General features: G+C 32.3%; 1 protein-coding gene across 1 annotated transcript; it reads right to left on the reverse strand.

Annotated features, from left to right (window-relative positions):
• Positions 1-6,512: 6,512 nt before the first annotated feature.
• Positions 6,513-18,179, reverse strand: LOC134258886 (uncharacterized). The gene is made up of 3 exons (XM_062741476.1): positions 18,106-18,179; positions 14,186-14,347; positions 6,513-7,180 (listed from the first exon to the last, which is right to left on the reverse strand). Exons 2-3 carry the CDS (start codon positions 14,340-14,342, stop codon positions 6,513-6,515), a joined length of 825 nt encoding a protein of 274 aa, XP_062597460.1. The 5' UTR covers positions 14,343-14,347; positions 18,106-18,179.
• Between the last annotated feature and the right edge of the window lie 79 nt (positions 18,180-18,258).

Consider the following 18,258-nt stretch of genomic DNA (forward strand, 5'->3'; position numbering starts at 1 on the left):
AAAGTCTTGTAATTACACACGATTTTTGTTATATATTTCTTACCAAATTATTCTCGGTTCAAAAGTTATTACACAAAAAGTAGCAAAAATTCAAGGAAAAAAAATTACTAAAATTTGCCGTTTTACAGCTTCCAAACTTAAGGAAATCAGCTTATAATTTTATCGTTCTGCACATCTACAATGTATTGGCTACAAGTTCTCCAACTTTCGTGTAAATATCTTACGTCGTTCTTGAGATTTTTAGTGGAAACGAGACATCAAAATTATCAATTAAAGGGCAATAACTCACAATTAAAGGCATGCATCAAAAAATTGAAAACAGGTGTAAATAGGTTTAATTACAAGGTATCTAACCTGAAAGTTTCATAAAAATCAGTCCAAAGGTCTTTGAGAAATCGCCTGTCAAAAATCGAGCGGGAAAAAAAAAATAAAATAATAATAAGAAACAGTAGAATAACAGTAGGGTCTTCCGAAGGAAGCGGAAGACCCTAATAATCTTTACCATCAGAATCAGTAGAAGGTCTTCCGTTGGAAACGGAAGACCTTAAAAAAAAAAGAATAATAATCTTTACCAACAGAATCAGTAGCAGGTCTTCCGTTGGAAACGGAAGACCCAACTATAAGGTCAAGGTTAAATGGTGAAATATTTTTTACTTATTTAAAGATCATGTGATTGTAAATACACAAGTACATGTAAGGTATGAAAACCCTAGCTAGCGCCAGCTTTTCAGAAGTTATGACAATGGTTAAAGTTCGGAGAGGTTTGTTCAAAGTGGTTCAAACTCCAAAGACAAAGTCACGAGTTCAAATTTGGTGTTACAAGTAATGTTAAATATGAAAAGCAAAGCATCATCCACTTAAAATATATGACCAAGATTTAAGTTTTATTTGGAGAAATTTAACAGATAAACAAACAGCTAGATGGGCGGACAGGATAAAAACTAAATACCCTTCCTCAAATCTTCGATTATGGGAGCATCTAAATAATTTTCATTAACTAAAACTGAGAAGTTTTGAAATTTTCCGCAGTTCAATGTTAAAATGCATGTGCGTCGTGATCTTTTGGAAATGTTCATATGAAAATATACTTTTCAGTAGTACTGTTAGAATTGATTCGTTTCTGGATTTTTTTTGCAATGCAATGCAACAGTGTGCATAGTCCTTTTGAAATGTTCACATTGAAAAAAACAGAATCTATAAATAACTAGCTTTGAAAAGTTTCATCAAAGCAATTCTGCTCATTTGGTTTTGCATTCACTAATAGCATTTGAAAAAAGAAGTTAATTTCAGCTTTAAACTATGTTCTAGAGTTTATGCAAACAGCCTTTCTTCATGCTGATAGCATCTGTTGCAGTGTCAAATCAGCAGTCTTAATGTTTACGTTTGCGAGCAAATAAAAAAAAGATCATTTACTAGTATTTAATTTTGTTTATTTTTGTAGACACTCATTTCTCTCAACGAGATTCTAAATATGATCCATTCATGACAAAGACTAGCCCAAGTATCCTGAGCTCCACAAAAAGACCATCAGTAATTACGAAGTTAAACATGTCTACAACTCAGATGAAGAATTACTCACTCAATATTCAACTCGGAAAGAACATCGCGAAGAGACCATTTTTGATCCCGGTTTGGTTCAAGTATATAGAAATTGGAGTAATTTCTATTACGGTTTTTATATGCATAGGAGTTCTTGGTTGCTGCTGTTCACAGTTCTGTGGAGGCAAACGCACAGAGGATGAGGAAGAAAAAATATCAAAAGCAAGGGAACCTTAAAGCTCGTCTATCAATCTGTCACAAAACTTGACGCCTTGGTCATAACATTTGACCAAGAACAAATACTGCTCTCATATTTTACATACATATACATGTACAATATTTGTGACTAGAAGTGTACAATAAATTTTCACCCCGTGACGTTGAAATCTTACCTCTTTTTCAAAACTTTTAACATTACTCTCAATTGGTCACAGATTTGTTTCAAGATAAGATGTGGCTTTCATGTTATAAATGCGTGTTACCTAAAACAGCGTCTTTCTAAAAACTGTGAATGTTAATCCTACATGTAGCTGTGACCTAGAAGTTTGGCCTAACTTTTCAAAAATGTTATCTTTCCTTATAAATTTTGATACTGAATACTACGAATTTTCGCTTTTACCTAGCTAGTTGCTCAAGTGAACGATTTGGCCCCTGGACCTCAATTTGATCCTTTAACCTTCATGTTTGACCAAATTGAAAAAAAAATAATTTTGGTGATTTTATAAACAGGCATTATTTTCACACGATATACCATACATGGACTTTTTGCGGATGCATGGGTGAACATGATAAGTTAAGCAGCTTTCGAGGGATTTAAAATACCGGTATGAGCTCTGTAAGAGCTGGCCATGATACACAAGAGTACAGTAGGAGATTCTAAAGTGTTTCTTCTAAACAGACATGAAAGTAATTTCAACCTAGGGGATAGAAAACAATATGTTAAGTGACATCTAAGTCATATAAGAAAGGAAAGAGTTCTTGTTTTGTGGATTTAAAGCAGGTCTACTATGTATAACGAAAGTACCAGAAACAATGTCTAAAAAAATCCAACTTTTTTCCTAGTTATTTTATAAAATTAATATAGACTTGCCTAACACATGCTATAATTAGCGGGTTAGTTCAGCGGGGCGCTATTTTTTTCTTAATTTTCCGTTTCGATAGTCTAGCCCTCTAAATGTTCAATCACTAAAATATTCAGTATATTTCCTAGTGTTAATTTGCATAGAGTGGAAACCCTGTGTTTTGCGAGTTAAATTTCGCCAAAGTCATTGACTTGCCTTGATCAGGCAAACATCAAATTTTACATTCACCAAAAAATCCTGCTATATATACCTGTCCATTGAAGATATCGAGTTTATGAAGAATCTGACAGAGGGGTCAAACTGGTTTACTAAGCAGGAAAAACGTTTCTCGGTATTTTAACAGTATCGGTGGGAAAATTCTTAAATGAAACGCAGAAATTATGGACTTTGAGCTTGAATACTGTTTATCATTTCCATTTGTTCATTCAGCTTGTCAGTGTCAGTTAAGAAAGCAATAAGTTGAAATCAAACTAGAGCAAAGCTCGTTGCAAAGCAACGAGTAGGTCTTCCGTCCTGTTTGACCGGAAGTAGCTTACATTTTTTAACAAAAAATGAGAAATAACGCCCAAAAAATGCTTTGAATCCTCTAAAGCTATGTTAATTAATGCAAAAAAATCCGTTCTACTTCCGGTTTGACCGGAAGTGACAACGACGCACGGAAAATAAATTTTTAAGCTCCAGAGACATATGTTACGCAAAAAACTTGTCAAAAACGACAAAAATACGCGTTTTCCGACTACTTCCGGTTTCGGAAATTACGACGCTGGACGCATTTTGACGACTCCATTAGATTAAGCTTGACATTTTCAACAACTTTGCATCTTTGATATAACAAATTCTCAATACTTTTTGAGATATCTGGAAAAAAACTTTTGGCCCCTCTAGATCCCTTAATTTAGGGGTCAGCCCTTTTTTCAACATATCATTTGAAAGATCTTCTAATTCTGCACAAATGATGTTCTATATATTTTGACAAAATATTTTTAGTTTAAAGATGATAAAAAGCAAAAATATGAGTAATTTTTGATTCTTTTAAGCGTTCTAATTTTGGACCCCTATATAGCGCCATTTTGAATAAGAAATCGAAAAACAAAAACCGATGTGCACAACTTCAATCCTTCTATTATCTAAAATCAGTAGAATTTCTGCTCCAGCTTTAGCCGTCTCTGAGCCTTTGTCTGGAAACGAAAGCCTATAAATTTTCGTTTAAAGGGAAATAACTCAAAACCGGAAGTGACTTTTTGAAATTTTAGTCAGCATTCTGATAGAGTTTATGAGAACGTTCCTAACCTCTTGAAAATTTAGACGAAATCCGTTAGAAATAGGTACAGAGATATGAGGCCTCAAAGTTGCGAGTGTCAGAAAACAGGAAGAAAAAAAGAATAATAATCTTTACCAACAGAATCAGTTCGATCTTCCATTGGAAACGGAAGACCTTAATAAAACACCATTCCATCTAAAAAGGTTTATTTTCAAGTCATTCAAATCAGTACATAAAATTCATTCATATGAATAAGTTCTAAACTGATGGGAAACATAAAACTAATGTAAAATGGATAATTTTTCAGAGATAACCGAAAAACTTAAACTGGTTCAGTCAGATAGAATTATTTTTCATTCTATAAGGTAAAATTAAATGAAATTGCAATGTTCTTGAATTGTTAATTGTAAACAGGTTATTGTCTATTTTTAGTGAAGAAAAATAAAATAACACCACCCTCTGGTCTAAAAAATAAAACATGTCTTTTAAACCTCAGACACAGTTCTATCATTTACTAGTTGCATTTTTAGATCAGAGGTTGCGCTCTATATTAAATATCGAAAAATAGCTTTAAAATTTGGCCGATTTTATGACTTTTTCAGAATATGTGGAAACTGACGCATTTCGTGACGTCATAATGCATTGACTAGCCAGAAAATTACGTCATTTTTGATAGATACGCAATCACCAAATATAAGGGATTATTCAATGCATTGTTAACCAAAACTATGTTGTTTCAGTTTTTCAGAAATTCAAGGGCCAAATAAGGCAAAAGTGAACCTTACTTGAAAGCAAAACAATGTTAAAAAATAATTCTATGCTAAAAGATAAGGAAACATGAAATAGAACGAGATAAAAAAAAATTATATCATAACTCCACATACCACACTCAAAATAAGAATGAATATAAACATTAATCTAGAAAAATCAACTATCAATGTTTTTCGTCTTCCGGGATGCGACTCTCTAAATATTTCCCCCAAAACATGCAAAAGTTTATGGCAGCAGAGTGATTCAATTAATACAAAACTTCAATAACTTACAGGGGTCTAGAATTTTTTTTATTATAACTCACTTGCCCAAGGGCAAGTAAATCAGAATAAATTTCACTTGCCGCCTAAAAATTCACTTGCCCAACAAAAACATGAAACAATCAAGTTTTAAGATTTATTGATGTTATGTTTATATATTCTGGCATTTACAGGCTAGCATTTTCAACATGGTTCAAATATGTGAATATTTTCCTCAAATTAAATTATTTATGCTATTTATGTCTCTGATATACTACAAATATAAATATGCTATATTGCATTGTATTTTTGATATAGATATATTAAATACACTGTATGCTATATTGAATTGTACTTTCAAAGTAAAAATTATTGTTCAGTGGATTAAAACATTTATTTCGTTCATTCTAACCTTAATCATTAAAATTTCAAGAGGTATATCCCTCAAATCACATTCAATTATTCCTGGGAAATAGAAAGTGTACCGTTTTCGGTTTTTCATTTATACAGCAAACAAGTATTTCCGGTAGTGATAATGTACATGAATTTGACGGGAAACGCTTCATACCGATTCACACAACTTACTAGCTAAGTAAATTCAAATCAATTTTCAATCAAAACTTGTGAAAAGAACAACTTTCAACAACATAAGTGTCTACTGTCATTTATTTTTACTTTCCCGAGCGGGTGAGCATGACCCGCGATCGTACTTTCCCGTACGAATTTTTACTCACCCCGGGCAACGGGAAAGCGTAATTCTAGACCCCGACTTAAGAAAAGTCCAGAAACAAAACAGGTAAAAGTTATACCTTTTACACCTTTAATAACTTTAAAAACCTCTCCAAGGTTATACAGAAATTATTATCACTTTAAGTGTAACCACATAACCACATCTATAAACACACTTTAAATGAAATCTTCATGTGTTTTAACCATCTTTCAACATTAACTATAAGCAGATTTTGGCATATTGGTATCTTTCATACCGTCATAATTTACAAGCATTTCTGTGACATCATCAAAGACTAAGTTGAACACATAAATACATCGGTACCAATTTCATCCAATTACTTACATTGTAACATTCTTTATCAATGCACCGATATTGTTTGTTATATATCATAAAAGGAAAATGATAATGGAAAAACTAGTGAATTTTATGCTTATCCATATACATTCGACTTTTTAAAGTATGTGCATGATAATGTCAGAATACATGTATAAGTGTAATAAAGTATGATACATATCAGCAATGGAATATTCCTATACAGAATAAATTAATTAAGTAAAAACAAGCACATTATGACAGATCTACATTTATGCTACAAGACAGATAATCAGAAAAAAGGGAGAAATATAATATTGTACAGAAAGAGTGAAAACAGACTTCCATAAACAGAAATGAAACAAGTACTAGAATATTGAAGGGCAAACAGGGCTTTGAATGGCAATTGTACATGTCTTTCGTTGCACATAGATTTGTCTTTCTTCACCAATTCTTATACTTACTGAACACATTTATCTGGAAGTTTGTTATATAGAAATACATATAATACACAACAAATGACCATATGCTCATGTTCTCTAGACTTTCAAATTTTTCTTCAGATAAATGTCAATTCAAAAAATATCTTCCAATAGGTATGAGAATTTTTCATCAGTACTCAAAACCTCTGCAATAACTTCCGTTGATAATCCCATTTCAATGAATGCATCTGGCTTATTTTCCTTGATTTTCTCAGCATCTTCGCATCTGTAATTATTATACAAAGCAACAGGCAGCCCACTTTGGTAAAAACCAATAACCTTTGGGTTCAGACTACTATTAATTTGGCCCTCCAGAACAGCCTTTTCCCATGTTATATGTAGCATGGAAAAATATTTTCTTTTCTGAGCACTGAAGGCTCTCATACTGTCTATGACGTCATCATTAAAATCTTGCTCCTTGAAATGAGTTATGTTGTTTGACTTCCATTCTTTAAAATCATCCTCATCGATAATCTTGTACTCATCACACTTTGCAACATTCCCGTTTGGATGCCCTACTAAAATGATTTTTTGGCTTTGGTTGCGGATATAATACTTTTGTAACCACATCTTTTCTGGAAATGGACAATGACTGTCTTTTGCGAGTTCCATGATCACAAAATCATGATCACGGCTCCGTGCAACAAATGTTATGTCATATGCTACCTTAATAGGTGACAGCTGTGACTCCTCATCAACATAGTCAAAATATAGACACACAACATCAGTAAACATCTTCTTTGCAATGTAATTAAGGCGTTCTGAAATAAACTAAATCTGGTTAGTTCACACAATTGCAAATCAACCTGTTTTTTTAGTTAAGCTTTTCCTTGTTTTTTTCCCATTTATAAATTAGATATCTTAATTGAAAATAAAAATTGTATGAATATCTAATTTATCAAGATTTCACATAATGCATTGGTATCAAATAGCAACAAAATGCAATCAAACAATAAAACTCATGTCACAACACTTGAGACAGGGATGGGGTAATTGAATAAAGTAATTGTAACTGAGTGTAATTAAGGTCTTCCGTTTCCAACGGAAGACCTTCTCTGATTCTGATGGTAAAGATTATTATTTTTTTTTTTTCTTCTACTTCCTAGACCGCAACTTTGAGGTTATATCTCACTCATTTCTCAACGGATTTCGCTCAAATTTTAGACGTTATAGACGTTTATAAACTCTACCAGAATGCTGACTAAAATTTCAAAAAGTCATTTCCCGGGTTTTTGAGTTATTTCCCTTTAAACGAAAATTTATAGGCTTTGGTTTCCGGATAAAGGCTCAGAGACCACAAAAGCTGAAGCAGAATTTTTAATGATTTTAGGTAACAGAAGGATTGAAGTTGTGCACATCGGTTTTTGTTTTTCGATTTCTGTATTAACAATGGCGCCATATAGGGGTCAAAAATTAGAACGCCTAAAAGAACGAAAATTTACACATATTTTCCTTTTTATCTTGAAAACTAAAAATATTTTTTTAAGACATAATGAACAAAAGTTGTGCATAATTGCAAGGGCTTTCATCTAATAATATTAAAAAGGGGCTGGCCCCTATAATTAGGGCTCTATGAAACTTGAAAGTTTTTGCTTTATAACTCAAAAACGGTAAATATTTCGATCTAGATCTTACGAACAAAATTGTTCTTTTACACCTTTTTGATCTGATGAAAATGCTGTTTTGTTCGATTATGCCGGGAATATTGCATAAGCAGGCAAGGTAAACAGGTAGCGTTTTTCCGATTACATTCACCTTGTTTGACACGCCTCCCTCGATAGCGCGGGGCAAAGTGGTCACTGGGAACCAATCGGCAGGTAATCCAGCACCCACAGCTATCACAAATAAAAACACAGAATGGTTAAATTCATTTTTTTAATATATAAAAATTGTATCTTAATACTATCTCTGTCCTATGAAAATATTATTTTGTTTGAGTCTTACGTATTATAGGAAAGAAAGCTAACAGTTCTCATCTTGCTATTGAAGGAAAACTCTGTAGTCTTTATGCGCAGAATTGAAGTAAATTTGCCGTAAGTAATAAATTTTTTACAATGCTGTATCATATCTCTTATTTAATTAGGTTCTAAACGTGTTCTTTGGTTCCCGTTCAGAGTATTCAATGGCATCATTTTCCTTTATTAATCAAGATCTTTCCAAGAGAAAGAGGTTTAGAAAAAAGCACGAGTATTTTTTCCCGTTAGAAACAAACAATATGAACGAAAACCATACACGCCCGGATCTCATTAAAAGAACTTTCAAAGAGTCAAATAATACAAAAATTATTGACTGCGCTATTCTACATTCACCTGGAATTCAGATTTTAAGTGTGTTGACCATTGCGTAATCTAGCGATTACACGCGTCCAAGAAAATCTAAAGCGACACCCCGCGGCGAACCTTTAACCCCGCAGTCATAGGCAAAATGATTGTGTATTAAAACCATTTCACAATTAATGGAAAATTTTTATTGTCGGATATTTTAGATTAATATGTTCATATAATATAATATGTTGGCTTATCTTGTTTAAATTTGATCGTGATACATGTTTATCTGAAACAGCTATCTTGGTTTTGTGTTTGTTTACAATTACGCGACCAACCATTCTTTTCCCTCGCTTGTTGACATTAATTTACACAGCGTGGTCGAATGTTAAATCTTATTTTTAAAAATTTCGGAAAACATTATTTTCTGTAAGTAAATAAAACTTTTAAAAAATTTTTTAAAAAATCTTAGGTTTGACTTTAGAACTAAACGCTGGGGGATTTATTTTACATGTACATTAATCAGTCTTCAATTTTTATAGTACGTTAGCTAAATGTGCAATTTTACTTTCGTTTTGACGATTCATAGCGTAAGGACTGGCAATCTGCGGTTACTTTACTTCAACCAATATTGATTTAAATGCACCAGCTTAATTTGCGTTTTTAACACACAAATAAATCCGTTTTCAACACAAATTTTCCCAAACACATTTTTGTTCATCACAGATTTTTACCATGGCTATTTCAGTTTTAAATTTTAAAGAAAATCTTCCGAATCATAAGGATCTATTCAGAATTTTACTCAATGAAATGGATAAACATCGATAAGTATCTCCGGCACGTTTAAACTTCATAAGTGACTTCTGTGCTGCATAATGCCTATTTATATTACACGTTGAATAGTCAAGTTGAAAAAAAAATTCAAGATTTTAAAGCAATGAATTTTATTTGTTTTATCATTTATTCAAAACCTTTAAATGATTAGTATAGTGTGCTAACATTTTAATTTTGTTCCGTGATTTTAAAAATTAGTAGCAGGTTATACAATGTACATGTAAGTAGTATTAAAGGATGTATTTGTAATGTACGGAATCGAAAATTTAAGAACGTGTATACATGTACAACAATCTGCAGCTACTGAATATCACAAACTTATCATGTAATTACACACTTTTATGACCTAAATTTTAAAATGTTAAAATCATAACCAGCACCATAGTTAAACATTAATTGTCTCATAATCGGCACTTAGGGCCTTTGAGCAGGAAGGGATCTTTTTTTTGCCAGCACCTAAAGCGACACAGGACCTTGTTTTATACGGTCTCATCGGAAGGACTCCCACGTCCCACAGTGGGATTCGAACCCCGACGTAAGGATCAACTCCTTACTTCGCTACCATAAACAGACGCTCTAATCACTGCGCTATGCGGGCGGCCTTGGGAGAAAAAAATAAAACAATGAAGAAAACGGTTAGTAAAAAAAAAGAAGGGGTCGTTTTATTAAGTATTATTCTTACGAACTTCAGGGCAAGAATGAGAAACCATATTTATGAAAGCTTCCTATATAAAAAAGATTACTTTTTTCAGATCATGACTAGAGTTTTCCCTTGCAAAGTGTTTGTGTATTATATTTTTTTTTTGGGGGGGGGGGGTAGTGTGGATGGAATTTGGGAAATTTAAAAGGCCTGTTTAATGTCCATAGTCGTCTGCCCTTTCAAGTCTTTCCCAGAAGGTCAGGCTATAACATAAAGAAACCAGAAGCTTGTACTCGATAAAAAGATTTCAATGTTAGGATGTGTCATTGTATTTATTCAAGGCAATAGTACGGCAAATTCAAGGTCACTGGAGAAAGAATTAATGTTTTGTTGCATTCATTTATATGTAATCGAAAAATTAATTATTGATACAGAGATTGCTTGTGACAAAAAAGGTTTTTTTTTTTCGATTTTGACTCAGAAAACAGTTTTTTTTTTATTCTGACTATATTTGTTTAAGTCCATACTTGATACAAATTCTTATAGTCCGCTGGTTTTCAGATGACTTAAAATTGGTCATTTTAACAAATTTAGGGGCCCAAAGACAGAAAAATTGTAAAACTCCTGTCAGGGTTATGGATTTCTAAAAGTTGTTTCAGATTGAGGGTTTGTCTTGACAAAGAGCCAAGGTTATTCTGTTAAAATCAAGGTCACTGACAGAAGAAATCTTTTCTTTTCCACGCTATGAACTAGTAAGTGAAAATCATTGGAGGCTCTTGAAACATAGATTACTTATGATTGGAGGTTGTGTAGACCCCAAAAAAAGGACTTTTTGGCAAATCAAGGTCACTGACAAGAAAAAAATGTTTAAGTATAACTTTGTAATTAAGATTCACTGGACGCTCATACTGAGAAGAAAGGTTGTTCACATTAGAAAGTGCAGTAACCTTGACCCAAGGTCTGTACTTCCTGTCCACAGCTCCAACGGGAAACCTACTCGTTGCTTTGCAACGAGCTCGGCTCTAGTTAATTACATTTTTCAAAGTAATTGGAAGTATTTTGTATTTGAGCGAGCCTTCAATTACAAGTAATTAATGTTTTAAATACATTTCAAAAAAGATCATGTATTTTCAATTACTTTTCAATTACTTTTTTTCAAAATGAAAGTTTATATTTAAAAAAGGGCTTCACGATACATAGTTTTATACTGGTGGGTATTTACTTATTCCCATTTTTTAAAAAAACCCCAGTTCTCCCTATTCCCACTTGCAAATAACAATGATTGTTTAGATAGTTAATTTGTTTTACAGCAATTAGACTAACTACATCCCCTTTTTGATTTACCTCTATTCTGTTCATTTTAAGATAGAAAATAATGAATGGAATTGTGATAGATATTATTTATTTCCTTCAAAAAAATGGGTTTGAAAAAGTAACATAAAAGATTTTGCCATACACCATACTGATGTAGCATGGGCTTGTGTTTGTACAATAATTAATTGTCTCATAATGTTTTATTTGTTTAACAGTGTGTCACACTCATTATAAGGTAAAGGTCTAATTTTACGGTGTAAAACCCCATCATACCCAAGAACAAAAACACTGAATGAAAGTTCGAATTCGATCGCTATAGAAAAAATTTTATTTAAAAAAAATCTTTATTTTTTTTTTATTAAAATAAAACTCGAAGTAATTAAAATGTATTTAATTACATTTGTCAAAGTAATTGAAAGTAATTAATTATATTTGAAAAAAATCAATGTAATTGTAATTGCAAGTAATTGACAAAATTATCAATGCATTTGAAAGTCATTAATTACATTTCAAAGTAATTGACCCCAAGCCTACTTGAGATTCAGGTCAAATCATGGCTGATGCAAAATGCGAGCTCCAGATAATTTTTTACCCCAAAGTGTATTTACTCCCTGATTTTGAAATCAATGCAGATTTTGATTTTCGGCAAAATGATTGAAGAGTACAGATATGTATTTTGTTTAAAAATAAATTAATGTTTTGACCTTTGTTTTGATTTGAGCTTGTAATCGAAATATATGTGTTTTTGAAGAGGGAAAAACTACAAAGGTCAGTTCATAAATTTATTTAAATAAATTTTGTAAATACCAACAAGACTTTTTGTTAAAATTTATGAAGCATTCTTTTTACAAGGCAGATTTAGCAGTAGGTCAAGGTACCATAGAGTTAGCTGCTGAACAGATAAAGCGTTGTAAAAACTTTCCATTTACTCCGCCGATTTTTTGTCGCTAACTTCAGGTGTTATCTCTTTTATTTTATACTTTCCCCAGCTTTAGAAATAGTATTTAATGATCAATCATACCTCATACATATAACTCCAATTCCTCATAATTTACTCACAATTCACGTGTTTCAACGCTAACAAAAGGCTGTTTTTGGTTATGGGCCTCAAAATTGGACTTTTTTAAACCGACATATCAAAACTATATACAGGACTGTTTCGGATCATTAATAGGTAATTAAAGTATCGAAAATAAGAGTTAGATATATGTTTAATTATAAGATACCATTCGAAAAGCCAGAGGAAAATTAACCTACAAAAAATAATATCTAAAGTAGCGACAAAAAATCGGCGGCATAAATCAAAGGTTTTTACAATGCTTGGATCTGTAGCTCTCTGCTTTATCTGTCTGGATTTTCTCAAGCAGAGAGCCACAGTTCTGCAGCTACCATGAGTCAGAGACACAGAAAACTCTTCTTTCATTTAACTTTAAGATGTAGTATCAAGATTAAACCGAGATAAAAGAATTTTCGTTAAGTCAATATAAAAGTTATGCCTAGTGCAAAGTCTTTCTATTTATAGAAATTGATTTAAATCTAAATCTCTGATTCTTCCTCCCTAATTGGAGATCGTCGTCACCATTACTAGAATATTCCTGGTCACTAAAAGGCTTTTAGGTCTGTACTTCGTTTTGAGAAAAATCAAACACTGAGTTAACCTCAATTCAAATCATAAGTAAGTCCTACCTGTATTCTTCAACCTGTTGTACGCAGTACTTTCGTGGTGTAATGCTTATCTACGATTGCTAATGCGTAATTGTACACCGTTTTAATTTTCAATGCGTATTTTGTGAAAATCAATGCGTATTTCTGCAAAATACGCACCTTATCTGGAGCTCTGCAAAATAATTCTTAAATTTCCCCTTCCCATTGGTATATTTTGACACTAGACTGGAGCTGAATTATTCTATGAGATGAAAAACAATATATAAACTTCCTGTATTGACCAGAATCATTATAATTTAGGGCGTGTTGATTTTTCTATACTATATACTATATTTGAGTGGGGAGTGATTTTCAAGCACCTGCTCAACTTCGACAAACTTGTGTGCCTTGCCTTGCTTGATGGCTATAAAGTTTTCGATACCTAAATCTTTATAATTGTTTTAAAGATCTGAAAAGGAAACTTCTCAGATTGATTGTATAATTATTGTTTTACGTCCCTTTCGAGAATTTTTCACTCATATGGATACATCACCGTATGCCGGTGAGGGGCTTCAGATTTTTTACCTTTACTCGGCACTCAGGGCCATTGAACAGTGAGGGATATTTATTGTGCCAACGCCTGCCGCTGACACGGAGCCTCAGTTTTAAGGTCTCATCCGAAGGACACGAAACTTCTCAGAAGTTTGTTTTCAAATTGTTATTACTCAAATTTTTTACACTGAATTGCCAACAGATTTTTCCATTATTTCACGATCATGACTAGACAAGGAGCACGCAGTTTTGGTGTTACCAGTCGGCAGGGGATGCTTACTCCTCCATAGCACCTGATCCCACCTCTAATGTTTTGTAGGTCCATATTTGGTCTACACCTATTTTGTATTGTTTTATGGACTTTGATAATGAATACTGTCCGTTTCTCCATATCCTTCATTTCAATAAATACCATCTACTCAAAGTTGCACACTTTTGGAAAGAATATACAGCAGAATTTAATACTGTTGTGCAACCTTCAGTCAAAGTTAGAATAATGTCACTAAATATAATATTACCTCTTCTAGATTTATCCAAGGGCTTAAGCATTTCGGAAACAGACCATGGTCCTGTTTCAGGCAGATGTTTAGTCACACTGTCTCCCTTGGTTATTTCCTTTAAACCTACTTTTTCCCTTTCATGTGGATTAAGATTGCAATATAAGGTTTTCCACATCTTCTCTGCAAAAAGAGTTTTTCTTAATTTATTATCAGAGTATACACTTATCTTCATTGATGCGATTATAAGATGAGCTAAAATATTTATATGCTGTAAAACTAGAATATATGGTGCACTACTAATTTTAGAGCCATTGGCACAAAAGCCACCAAACGCTTAAATTTATTGTATGCTAACGAATTTCTAAATATTTTTTTGTGTGTGTGTGCATTCCCAGAAGTACATGTAAACTTGAATGCACAATTACGTTATGTTGTAGGGTTGCTGTACTTTTGTACACAGTCGCACTGTAGGGGATTGATCAAAAAGTTTTGCCAAAATATGAATTAAATAAAGTGCCGCGCACAGCATGATACGCCAGTCAAAAAAATACAATTTTCTTTTAAAAGTTTAGTGTGCAAGAAAATCACGTCAACCTTGATTCTAAGATTTCCATGATTTTTCCGTTCCTTCAAATATTTATCCATTCCCTGTGATATAGGCATTAATCATAATAAATATTACATCATTAATAGATTTCTATGCTGCTTGCGTTAGACAAATGCCCATCATATTAAACAATATCAAAGAACAAAGTACAATGCTATAAATTGAATAATCTTTAACTGGATGCTTGTCTACTAATTAATACCAATAGATGAATGTGTCTGCACTATCTACCATAATTTTTTTTAAAAACATAAAATACTTAAAGATTTTTTTTTTTTGGTTGAGATCCAATGTCTGACAGGTTTTAATATAAAATTCATATGGACGTGCTGATTCCATCCCATCCCATAAAATTAGTTTTTATAAATTAACAATTTTATATAATATAAGATTAGTCTACTATGCAATATCAAATTAGTTTTAATTACTTTTCATCAAATTCATTTTAAAACTTAGGCTAGCCAACTGTGATGGCCAACAAGAGCAATTTTTAATCCAACAGGCTCACCCATGTGCCCAATACTCAAGGGATATAGAACACCATGCTCTAGCTATCAGCGAGTTCCTCACACTCAAAACTCATTAATTTCTCTCTAATTTGACATGCAATTTTCTGTTATCAAAATTCTTCTTGAGTCTTGACCAATGCTTGATAATTACACTCATGGGAGAGGTAGGATTTCTCTAACATACATAATATTTGTTATAGATTGCTGTCAAGTATATGCTTAAAAAAATAAGTATTTTCTTGATTTAACACTTCTTTTATAAGGACAGTGCAATACTTTACATTATTTGGGATGTGTAAATGAACGGTAAAAACTTTTTTTTTTAAATTTTATTTAAATCAAAGGTCACAGTGACCTTGAAATAGGTCGTGACACACCTTCTACCTAAGATGCATAAACTGGCCCAGTTTGATGATTGTAAGTCTTATAGTTTTCTAGTTATGGACTGGAAAGAATTTTCCATATTTGGCTATAACCTCTAATAAAAGGTCAGAGCGACCTACTTTTTGTGCGCGACACACCTTCTACCCAAGATGCATTAAAAGACAAAATTTGATAATCCTAGGCCTAATAGTATTAAGTTATGAGCCGGAAACAAAAAAGCTAACAGACAGACGGACAGACGGATGGACACGAAGCCTATAACATAATACGTCCCGTCTTAAGACGGGCGTATAACTATTGTTAGTTGTAACCCAATACTTATCATGTGCAACAACATGTAAAAGTTGACAAATGTTTACTTATGTAAAAGAGTGCTATTGTGTTTGCTTGCTTGTCAATGAGTGACCTCAAATCAAATACCAGTGTTACAACGCGAAATTTTGCGGCGAGATCAACGCAATATGTAATAACGCAATATGTAATAACACGATTATTGGATTATTACATTTTGCGTTGTTACATTTTGCGTCGAGATTAAGCCAAAAACAAGAACGCAAAATGTAATAACACACTCTTTGGTCAGCCAGATTGAGTACAATATTTAATTATAGAATAATGGCCGATGAAGAGGAAATAAAACAAAAGAAAAAAAAAAACTGATCATATGAGCAATATCTTACAGTTAATGAATTTCTTATTTTATTTTGATTTAATAATCTGAATGTATTTAAAATTAGTTTAATAAATGTATTCAAATAATAGGTGTACGTTGCAAATTAGAAACGCGCGTGTGTAGATGGGATTGTTGGTGATATTGACCAGTGTACTTTTCTTTTTGTTTTGTTTTTTTTATATATAAACAAATGCAACGAATCTAAAAGAAAACCTGTTTATTAGTACTGACAGGTGTAAATATATATCCGAAGGGGTTTATTGACAATTGTGATTCCATACTGTTCCATGCAAATCACCAGCATTGCAGACATCCAAAATCCCCCCCCCCTTCTGCATCCAATAATAAAATGGATTGTTTCTGCATGCCCATAGTAATACAATGATAAACATACTAAGTAAACACTCCATTCTATCCCTCCCTTCCTCGCTTGACACACACATACACTTTGTTAACTAATGTACACATGCCAAAGATGCATATCAAGAGCTAATAATGAACCTATGGTCAATCTTTGGTAATTAAATAAATTTTGTGTTATTGGTTAGAAATTTAATAAGACTTTTAAAAATATATATATCAAAGTTAAATGAAGGCTTTATAATTTAGAACAGTGTATTCAATATAACTAAAGTCAGAGTCAGAAAAACGATCCATTTTGAAGTATTTATGTCCGTAAAAGCCCTAACGTTGATCTCATTGTTTTAGTTCTAAATATTTTGTACAGCGTGTCTCCCATGTTGGTTATATGCATATTTTGAATGAATTTTATAATCTTTTTTGTCAAACCAATCAAAAAAATAATATTTTGTTTTATTACTTTTTTTTTATTATTTTTGGTTGTCTTAGTGAAAAAAAAACAACGCAAAATGTAACAACGCAAAAGCTCATTATTACATTTTGCGTTACTCGACGCAAAATGAATAACGCAAAATGTAATAATTAAAAATAGGTTTACATTTTGCGTTATTACATTTTGCGTTTCTGACAAAAAATGAATAACCAAAATGTAATAATCCAGGTTTATTACATTTCGCGTTGTTATTACATTTCGCGTTGAAACATACCAGCGTGGATAAAAGAAAAAAATTATCTCATTTATATATTTTATGTATACACAAAACCGTTTAGTACGAACATGGATATAGCGAATTCACGGTTATAACAAAGTTGTTTTGGATCCCCAGCTATATAAATATAACGTATTTCTTTTTTTAACGAATTACGGATATAGCGAAGTAAATTCAGTGGTCCCCGTGACTTCGTTATAACCGAGTTTTACTGTATATATTTAATGAGAAGCGAAAGTGCTAAAATTTATTTGCGCCAAGGAATTACCACTTGCTTTTGCCCTAATTTTCTCGATTTCTCGCTACAGTATATATATATATTAGTGTATCAGTGGGGTTTTTAAAATATTCTCATTTCTCTATAAAAAAAAAAACTCAATCTAACTCAATATCAATCATAAAATTGTGAACAAATATGTGAATGTACCAGTTATATTTTTCATTTGATACATGAATGCATATTCATATGAATTCCTAAAAGTTAGCTTCATCTTCAACACAGTATATATTTTCAAGTAGAGGACTTCATAATGGTGAAAACAGAGGGGAAAAATAAAAATTAACAGTACATGTGAGACATACTTTTCCCAAAAAACTAATTTGAGTATAAAGTATATGCAATTACAAACATCCTTATTAAAACTTTCATTTCAAAATAATAAAGTATTTTTATAGATCTCACACATTCTACAAACCCAAGACATCCTCCACTACATGGAAGGCTGTAAAGAGGTAGGAAGACCCAACTCTGAATCCAGTTCCATAATGAATTTTATTCTCATTCCACTGCCCAAATTTTTAAATTTGGGCCGTCTTGGGTCCCAAATTCACGTACTTTTGATGTCTTT

The sequence above is a fragment of the Saccostrea cucullata genome, unplaced genomic scaffold (assembly GCF_032062105.1).
Source record: "Saccostrea cucullata isolate Sc308-1 unplaced genomic scaffold, CSIRO_AGI_Scuc_v1 ctg12862, whole genome shotgun sequence".
Taxonomy (NCBI): domain Eukaryota; kingdom Metazoa; phylum Mollusca; class Bivalvia; order Ostreida; family Ostreidae; genus Saccostrea; species Saccostrea cuccullata.